This window comes from Fulmarus glacialis, unplaced genomic scaffold (genome assembly GCF_000690835.1).
Source record: "Fulmarus glacialis isolate BGI_N327 unplaced genomic scaffold, ASM69083v1 scaffold20951, whole genome shotgun sequence".
Lineage (NCBI taxonomy): Eukaryota > Metazoa > Chordata > Aves > Procellariiformes > Procellariidae > Fulmarus > Fulmarus glacialis.
Window position 1 is genome coordinate 1 of NW_009193672.1, and position 10,188 is coordinate 10,188.

At 43.8% G+C, this 10,188-nt stretch overlaps 1 protein-coding gene across 1 annotated transcript in view; it reads right to left on the reverse strand.

Annotated features, from left to right (window-relative positions):
• Positions 1-5,326: 5,326 nt before the first annotated feature.
• LOC104083884 (kalirin-like) overlaps positions 5,327-10,188 on the reverse strand; it is a 35,751-nt gene continuing 30,889 nt past the window's right edge. Inside the window, exons 17-18 of the mRNA XM_009587540.1 lie at positions 6,936-7,059; positions 5,327-5,575 (exon numbers count right to left, since the gene is read on the reverse strand). Coding sequence (XP_009585835.1) covers positions 5,327-5,575; positions 6,936-7,059 — 373 coding nt within the window. The remainder of the gene's footprint in view (positions 5,576-6,935; positions 7,060-10,188) is intronic.

Below are 10,188 nucleotides of genomic sequence, written 5' to 3' on the forward strand. Positions count from 1 at the left end.
TGTATCTGGTGGGGAGTGAGAAACCATTCTGCAATGCCAATGGCCGGTCCTGAAACGCTCCAATTTTTTGCCACATTTCAATCCCATTTTAAGGGAGTGCATGAAGAACAGGAGTGAGAATATTTTTTCCCCCAAAGCATAAGGCTAGGCTGCAAACCAAGCCCTCTGTAATAACATCCGTACTTTATCTAAACAGCAGAGGGCATGTTTACTCCAAGACAAGCAGCTCAGCATTTTGTAAACACTTCATGGCACTTCTTGTTCATCGAGTTAAAATAAAATATTGACGCATTTGCACATGCTGGTAGCAGAGTCAGCAGCATGTTCCTTGCTCCCTCACTCAAAAAAAAAAAAAAAAAGATTCTCAGAAAAAAAGAAATTAGTTACAGAGGAATTAAGCCAACTCTAATTTGTAGGAAAAGATCTATCAATCCACCTCTGACTAGGTCAACTTTTACTTTGAGACTTTTGGGGGGACAAGCTCACAGTGTCACCAGCCTCCCCTCCCCCCAAAAAGAAACAAATTAACAAGAGAAATTTCTTGATAAAAGGAGCAAGTAAGGATCCTGCTACACATGGATAGATGCTACCAAAGGGAAAATATAATTTAAAATGGGAGAATGGTATCTGATGAAATGTCCCACGGCATCAGCCTTTTGGTGGGGGATGGGGGATGCCTTCTGGCACCCAGCATGGATGGGCTCAGCTGCCTTTGAGACCGATGGAGAAGCCACAAGGCATGCTGGCTGCTGTGCATGCATCCGTGCAAAGCAGAAGTCCTCTTGCCCTCATCACGCTTTTGCTGTGAGGCCCTAATGGCTGGTGTGCTTCAATGGCTGCAGCTGTGGGATGTCTCTGGTACTCCAGGCACTGTGTTGTAGCACTCTACCCCCTTCCTGCAGATGAAGTAGGTCACCTCTTCCTCTTCCAACAGCTAAACCAACGTGCCTGCGCTGCCAGCTCAGGCTACGTCACACCTGATGAGCCACCTTCCTGGGCAGTCTCAGCAATCCCTGGCCACTCAGGGCAGCAGGACAGCGGTGTCGTCCATGGAGGCCACCCCAGAGAAATTCGGGAGGTTCTCAGGTTTGTACTCGTTCCTACTGAGATAACAGGCCAGGAAAGGCTTTCTTACCAGTATTGGACGTGAACTCACCAAGAGGGTTAGATCTGCTCTGGAGATGGACAACTCAAGACAGGGGGTGAAGGCATTTGCCTAAAGCACTTGGGAATTCTTGGCCTAAGCTGAGTGTTGACTTGCAGCCAATGCTGTATCCGCCAAACCATTACTTACTCAACCACTTGGGCTGTGGGGATGCTAACACAATATTCTTCCCTACAGGATGTTTCCTAGTGCTTATCTTGCTCTAAGTGTCTCTGAGTAGTTCTGAACATGCTAAAATGTCATAACTGAAAAAAAAAAGATTATGAAGTCCAACTTACGTACCTTGATAATAGCCCAGCTCACTAATCTAATGATGGCACTTCCACTGACTCGGGGTGGGCCTGGACTTCATCTCTCCTTTGCACAGCTAAGAAACTGGAACAAACACTAGGCACTTGGTGACAGTTGTGTGTTGGTCACGATTATTTGTAACGCACTGCAGTTGGAGTCACACTGTGCAAAACAAGACGTCTGGAGCCGTGTCAGATCCCTGCATGTGAGGTCCACCCCAAAGCCTGGAAGAGCTGCTGCTAAATTCAGTGAGGTTTAGCTCAGTCAGGTCTTCTGACTCCTGGAAGGACATTCATTTAGACATGAGAGGTAGCTCGATAGGATTTGTACAGTTGACTTATGACCCCTTCAGCAATATTGAAACCCCATGAGACGTTACGACACAAAATTGTAGGACAATTAGTTGTGTCATTGTCCAGGACCCCAGACTTGGGTGTGGATGATATTTACTGATTCACAAGGGCATACACCTTCTTCCCAGAAGCAGAGCTGCCTGTCCCTGTGCAATTAGCTACAGACATGTGGAAAGGCAGTCTCTGATCTTTCTTAAATACAGGTTACCCCTATTCCTCACGTGGCTACACGTGCTCCTTAAGTGCCTGCTCCTACACTCACATGCCTAACAGGTGAGTTTGTATCTTCTATTTTGTGAAACAACAGCGCAAAGCAGAAAACAAAGGAAAAAACAAATTTCATTTCCATCCTTATGCACTTTGATTACATATTGATAAACAAAGAGAAAAGAAACAGCCACCAAGAGATACTATTTCTATTCAAAGTTACAATGAATGGAAAGTTCTCCAGGGCCAGCATGTCCCTGCGTAGGCAAAAACACAGTAATGGCATTTTAGGTCTTTTAAACAGTCACCCGGTATTTCAGTTTCCTGCTCTCACTATATGTGTTCTCCATATTTCTTTCTTTTTATGTTTCCCCTTGAAACAAAACAAAGCCAAAGCGCTTCAGAAATCTGGAATCTACTGAACAGATATGTGGTATTATATAAACAGCAAGCAAAGCTAGATCTGAAAGACCACAGTAGCTGTGGGACATTGTGGATACTACGACCAGCTTACCGACTTCTTGTGCAATGAATAGGCTGGAGGTAAATTGCACTGACATTTCCAAATAATTAATACAGCTCCTTTGCATTTAGAGACTGCTGTCTCTAGTCCAGCACCGGGTGCACGTTCTCGTGCACGATGGGAGGAAGAGGGATGTCAGGGATGACAGTCCTGTAAGAGAAGCCAGGTGACTTGCCCTGTTATTACCTGGCTGTAATAACAGCTACCAACAACTCCTCCTTAATGACACAGGGAGGGCCTCATGCACCCCTGAATGTTGATGACCAGGACACAGTTCTCCTATCAGCACTCCCAGTGTCTATAAAATCCATCACGAGCTGAGCCAGGTGTGAGGACAAGGTCTTCCCCTCCTTGGGCAGCCAGACACACTGTCTCCAGCTCACCTGGGAGCTCGCCAGCGGCTCCGTTGGGATGTACCAGGTGGAGCAGGGAAAGGAGAGCTAGGTGAGATGCTGATTTTCACTGCACGCACAGGTTGGGGTGGAGGGGTAATACAGCTGTTTAACAATTATTTAAGCCTAGGACACAAAGCCTAAAAGACCTAATGAAGCCCTGAACCAGGCTCTGGCGGTGGAACGCACTGCAGTTGGAGTCGCGCTGTGCAAAACAAGACATCTGGAGCCGTGTCAGATCCCTGCATGTGAGGTCCACCCCAAAGCCTGGAAGAGCTGCTGCTGAATTTATTGAGGTTTAGCTCCGTCAGTTTAGCTTGCCTTGCCTTTGCTTTAATGAGAAAAGACTTTAGCTCCCAAGGCCTTAATATAGTTCATTTCTCAACACGTTTGAAAAAGGAGCATTAAAACATTCATAATAAAGGGCAGGGGAGAACAACTGTGGCTTCCAGTAGTGAATACCCCAGACCTTTACAGACTAGACTTCCCCACGGCCGCTACTAAGACTGTTTCCCTCAGGAGCATTTTAGCAGCCTGCCCTTGTTCTGCTCCCTCTGGATGATTTTCTTTAGTTTATATTGGGTATCAGCAATCCCTCCCCCCCAATATTTCTTAGCTGGACCAACGAGCTGATCACACTCGCTCTGGGCTGCCTATGTACTAAAACCAGCAGAAAGCGAGGGCTGTGCTGCTCCTTGCACCTTAGGTTGGCGTAAGTCACCCGCAAAATTGCACTCATTTTCTCTCCCTCTGCCATTTTAAACATTTGCTCAGCCCCAAAGAGTTTTGCTCAGAAGCAGACTTGAGCTTTCCAAGCCATGAGGAACACTGAGGCTCCCGGGGACTGCAGCGCAGCGCAGTGACGCTGTCGCCTCCAGTAAGCGACCTGGGAGATGCAGGACGGGGTTTCTGAGTGTAAATCAAGTCACATACCAGGCACATAGTTATTCCCCCAGTAGCAGAATCACACGATAGCTAAGACTTCACATTAGTGTCTTTTGGTTTAAATTGAAAAGCTCTTATCTCCTGAACTTCAGCAAGGCAGGCAAGAACAGTAGACTGTACCATGGTGAAAAAAACAAATCAAACAAACAGACCCATGTGGAGCGTGCCAGAGCTGACTAGAAATGCCGACAGTGTAAGGACTTCACCGACAACTTTAAAACATCTGGTTTTCCTCCTGCTGAGCAAAGTCAAAACACAGAAAGCCTCTGCAAAAAGAATGGCGATTCTCACCCAGCTCTGTACATGACACTTGTATCTCAGCCACCTTTTACTCCACAGGGCAATTTCCAATGTTCTAAAGCTTACACAGACTTATGTGCAATAACTGGGCACTGCCTTGCAACAAATGCATAGACTTCTAGTTGTTACCTGTGATAGGCAAAATGCTCTTTGAAAACACAAACACACTCCTGAGAATAATGCCACTTTAGTGGTAAGCACCATTCAATCTCCAGGATGTCAGCTGGGTCAAAAGCTTTCCTTTAGTACACATCCCCTTCTCAAAGATGTGTTTATTGATGCAAACACAATTAAAATAAAAGAGAGCCTTCAGGTTAATAGCTGAGGTGGTGCATCTCAATACACTTCTCCCTTTTTTTTCCTCCAGGAGGAAGATCAGCTTTCTTTTGCGGGATGCTTATAGTGCAGCCTGGCTAACAACATCCCGGAGATCTCCTAGGACACACAGACATCCGTGTTCTCCAAAGATCTGCCCTGTCACCTCTACAAAATCACTTATGTCTCTCTCAACCTTTTCCTTCCCTGTTTCAGTAGGAAGCTCTTTCAGCCTTGGTACAATGTATACAAATGCTTGGTGTGGTCACTATACACAGAAAAAAATGGGTCCTGCAAGATATTAATTGAGGAGAACCAGATATGTAACTCATGATTTTAAGCTCCTTCGGGCTCTCTCAACAAGGCATGTCTTGGTCACTCCACTAGAATCGGTGGCTTCACACTGGAAAAAGAGTAATGTAATGTATCATAATTTGGGTCCACCTATCTGCATCAGCTTTGTCTGTGATATGGGTACATCCACGCAACCAGTTTTACCATTCTCCTTCAGTACCTTTATAGAAATGCAATTTCCCACTCTGCAAGAAAAAAGAAACGTTGTCTTTTCTGATCTTCTAGATAATTTAAAGCACTAGTTGTGGTGCAACAATATTTGCTCCAGTGATTTCTAACACAAGCCTGACTAGCAGCTCAGCATGCGTTGCCAGGGCAAGGGGTGTTTGTAATATAGAAAGCTGCTACATTTATCGGCAGTTGACATGCATGCATTATTGTTTTGTTGAATGAGGTCCCAGGTGGGAAACAGTGACTGAGGGTGGCTACGTGAGCCTCCAGCTCAGCAGGAGCTTGTTCTTAGCTTCCTCCCCTGCTCCCATCACAAAGGCAGCCCAAACTCCAGTTCAACGCTTGGCAAAACCAGAATTGGCGCTTTGCGTGACTCGCACTCAATTGGCACATATGTCTGTGAGCAATACAGACCCACCAGCTCCCCTTTCAGCAAAGGCATTTCAAAACGGGCACATGTTCTTGGAAAAAAAATAATCACAAGGATGATTGTCTCTACCTCCATGCTAGTATTGGGGTCAAGGTCATCACACTCTGATTCCTCTGAGCTGTTTGTCTCCTTGTTTGGCAGCATGAAGAGGAAGAAAGAGAACAAGAGATTAGAAGAGAGTTTGGTTAGACAGGGCAGAGCAGCACGGGAGTTGTGAGCAGCATGGAAATGGGTAACAGTACAGAAAATGCTCTAAAAAACCAACCAAAAAACAAACCAACAACAAAACAGGGAAAGCAAAGGCAAAGACATGCTTCTGCCAAAGAAGAGGCAGTGATTCTGCAAGTCGTTCAGGTAGTAAAAACAGTGAGGAAGCAACAGGAGGAAGAACCGTGGCCACCATGCTGGAGCAACCGCTTCCCTCGGGCCCAGTCCTTCCCCACTGATGGCAGGGCTGCCGGGTGGCTGCGTGGTGGGTGCGAGGGGTGCCCAGGTTGCGGTGGCAGGGTTCCTCCCTTTGCACATGCCATGGCTATTTCACTAGGCTTACAAGACGGAAAGGCTCCGCAAAGGAAAACACTTAATCATGGGCTCTCCTGGAGAGGGGTGGATCCAAAGGACATGCTCAAGTGCTTTCCTGAATCAAGGCTGGGCTTTGGTTGTGTCAAAATCACAAATGTTTGCTTGCCTCTGTGGGGAGGGAAAGCCCCGGATTAGTCCTGAGCAGGCCTCACGGTCGGTTTATGGGGATGGATCCTCTGAATTGGAGCACAGTAGTCAGGCACCCAGAGCAGAAGATGGAGCTTAACCCCACAGTTCTCAACCTTTTCCATACTGGGAGATCTCAGAGAGAGAGAGACAGACACACACACACACACACAGACACAGACACACAGGAGACCCTCTCCTGGCAAGACAGAGTTGGCATCTCTGCCCTGTCTGATAATATGGAAGGAAAAAGGTCATTGAGACCATCTCCCCAGACCAAAAATCTTAAGCATCTCAAGGTTGAGAACCCCTTATCTTAAGATGTGAAATATTGGCCTAAAGAAAACTCATCAACTTCAGTAAGGTTCACCCAGTGGCTTTCTCACTGCGGCAGCTGCTCTGACGGAGCTGCAGATTGGGCTAGGTCAGAGGTCAGTAAATCACTATTGTCCCAATTTTAAGAACAGTTATTTAACCATATATATAGTTGTTTTTTTAATGAAGATTACTTACTTGCATGTGGGATGCCAGGAAAAAGAAAACGAAAAACAAAGGCTGCATTTTATCTTGCATGCAAAAATCCTGCTAAAATGGATACTACAAAAAAAGAAAAAAAAAGATAACTAAAGTGGAAAAAACAAAAAAAAAGCAAAAAAAAACCCAAAACAAAAAACAAACCCAAAATCATCGCCCCCTCCCTCTCTCAGGAGAGGATGCTATAGGGGGTAAAAAGGATGGGAAGCAGGAGAGCAGCACACAGCTTTCAGATGGCCTTACTCACTTTAACAGAGACTTTGTTCCCCAGAATATCCTTGGATTTATGTGGCCCATTGGCTTCATTTTTGCCACTGCTCTCCTTTTCCGCCCGCTTTCTCATGCGCAGGGTATGCCATGAACATGACTTCCTGTTGTACCAAAAAACGCAGCAATCAAACGGCAAATCATAGCAGGAAGGAAGGATTTGGAAAGGGAAACCAGCATCCACATTTGCGATTACTGCAATTCCCTAGAAGGTGAAAGCCACCGGCAATATGCCTATCTCAATCTGAGCAATGAGAGTTGAAGTCAAAAACCAAACCAAACACTTCTGCAAAGCAGATGTTGTGCCACACTTGCTGTTTAAATGCATGGAGCAGGAAAAAAATGCCCATGATGGAAGCAGGCGACTAGAACTTGGTCATCTGGTTTCAAGGACTTTGTCTTGCATTGCCACAAATCAAAATTTATTTTATTTTTGCTACCGTTAAAAGGTCAATTTGGTCCTCAGTCTTGTTGGTTAAAAGCAGTGAAAAATATGTAAATACAGGAGGATGGTCTTAATAGATTACTCAGTAGAGCAAATAAAAAAAAAATTAAGAAATTCAAGGTGTTGCTCCCTACGTGTTGCTCAGAACATGAATAGCTCAACAAATAGGAGCTACATCATTAACTTTCCAAGAGATAAGTCATTTCCTAGAATGCTGTGCCTCTCAAGACCAAGAATTTCCCATTTGATTTTGCCAATCCGGTTAGAGAAGACATCAGTCACTCCATGGTTTTGGCTAGCATCACAGCAGGCACAACTTCCAGTACCCTTTTCACCCCTCATTACTGCTCCTATGACCTTACTCTTGGAAAAAAACAGTAACAGACCATGTCACCCTTTGTAAGAGCAATGCCATGTTGACAACAGAAATTGCATATCAAAGCAGACATAAAAAATTAAGAAAAAACCAAAACAGTTCTTAATATGGATTTCATTTGGTTTAAATAGTGGACAGGCTGGGGGGGGATTTGGGAAGGGGTATGTTATCCAAAGCAGAAAGCTCTCAAAACAGCAGTGTGATGAGCTGGGATCCAGGTTCAAAGCATCTGCCCACCTTTAAGTCATGCAAATTTGATTTGCATGTTTAAGCCCAATGTTTGGCACATGTCATGTCTACAGTACCTTGATACATTTTACAAAGCAAGTTGCATGTAATCCAACGATCACCTGCGATGCCAATAAAACGCAGTATGTTAGCAAGGTAGGACTCAAAGGACGCCCCACACAGCCGACGCTCCCCCATGAACACTGCGTCTGATTCCTAAGCGTTTTTTGGTTATACTTCAGCACCTGATAGGAGCTGTACAATAGCTCAAATAAAAAAAAAGTAAACTAACATCTCCCAACAGGTGGCTGCCACTGACACAAGACTGAACTGGGTCATATCAACTGTTTTTGCAACCAGGATTAGCGTCTCCACTGCAAACAGCTGGCACGGGCAGTCATGTTTGAGCCCAAGGAGCACCAGAGCACCCTGCACGTCTCAGCCGGACAGTAAGTGCTGTCTGATATTTGGGTGTTTCTGGAAGAGGTCCAAATTAGATGTGCAGAGCAGGGGAAGTTATCCAACACTTCAGGACTGTTACGTTTTTCTTTAAGATATGGTAAGAGTCAAGGACGTGGCTGATGGACTCCCTGACGTATCGGTGAATAATACATGGTGCCAACACTACTGGATCGACCACATATTTTGTGTACAGTATTTGTCAACAGAAGAAACAGTTTTTTACTTATACTAATTAGTCAATATGACCTGGCAGACTAGACAGGACTAAAGATAACACCTGCTCCAGGTCGTTTTTTAACCATAGGACTTCTAATTATTTAAGCATCTTTTTGGTTTCAGGGTTGTTTTAGCTGTTTGAGTTTGAAAACGTGATTTAAGACTTTAAATCTCACTGCAGTGAGAAAGAGAGAAGTGCAATGCATGTGTCTTTCAATTTTGTTATGCCTTCCTGGCCACAATTCATACGACTACATCATTTGACACAGAATTTGACTGTACAGCTGCCATGAAATCAGAGTCTCCACCAGGAGCCTGGTGCCGTGGATGAATGTAAGGGCACATATCGTGGTTAGAGAGGAACCCGGGAATGGCCGTGGCGGATGTGCAAGAGACATGCTAAGCAATTCCTTTGGCTTAAGATGCAATTCATAGTAGCATTCATTACTGACTGACAGGTAAAGTCATCATTTCTCGGAACTGAAACTGCAGCAGAGATAAAATTATTATTTTTAATGAATCTGTTCACAAAATCTTTGCTCGTGTTCAATTCTGCACCTCAAAGTACTCATGTAAGGTAACACAATTTGTAGCATACGTCATGCATTACCATCTAGTCATTTTAGATGTTAAAAGAAATCAACAGGTATTACTGAAAAGAGGGTTGTACCTTCTGTATTTAATACCAAAAAACCACTTTCTTGCATTAGTCATTTCAGACTGACAAATTTCTAAAAATCAGAAAAGAAAAATATATATCCACACATTTGTTAAATAAGCAACAAAATGTTATAAACAACAAAAAAAAACAAAACCAAAAAAGGGTCAAACTAGTTCTTTTACCTCATTAAAACATGCTCATGGTGAAAATTTATTTTACATATTTAAAATAGTACATTTAAAATTAGTTACATTACAGGTACAATGATGAACATTGCGACTATCCATTATATTGCACAACCTGACTTCATCAATATGAGTTTGTTTCTCTTCCTTTTTTTCTTTTAAATAGTGCAAAATACTTTATACAGGAATGTACTTGGATGGGGGTCTTGCAAACCAAAAAATATATTACAAAAGTTACTGCGAACAGAAAAAAAAACCCAACCAAAACAAAATAAAAAAAAGATACAAGCTGTACAAGGAAATTGCCATAGACAACAAAATATCTCCTCCTTGAGAAGCAAACCTCAGTCCAACAGGGGGCCTGGATTTTTTTGTGGTTTTTTTTTTCGCTAGATGCTGTTATAACCAATATATAGATTAGTAACTTAATACAACATAAATATAAGTCCAGTCCACACAGGTCCATGTTGGTGTAAAATGGTGTAACGTAAAACATATCTTTAACCGTCTATGGTTTTATTTCTCTCCAAAATATAAACAAAACCCCACAAAATGAAAATAAGCAAAACCCAAGCTATCCACCATGGCTGCCCGACGCTGCGGATTGACCACTCAGCTTGTTCCAATGGCACTGTAGATAAAAATCAGCAGGGAATCCCT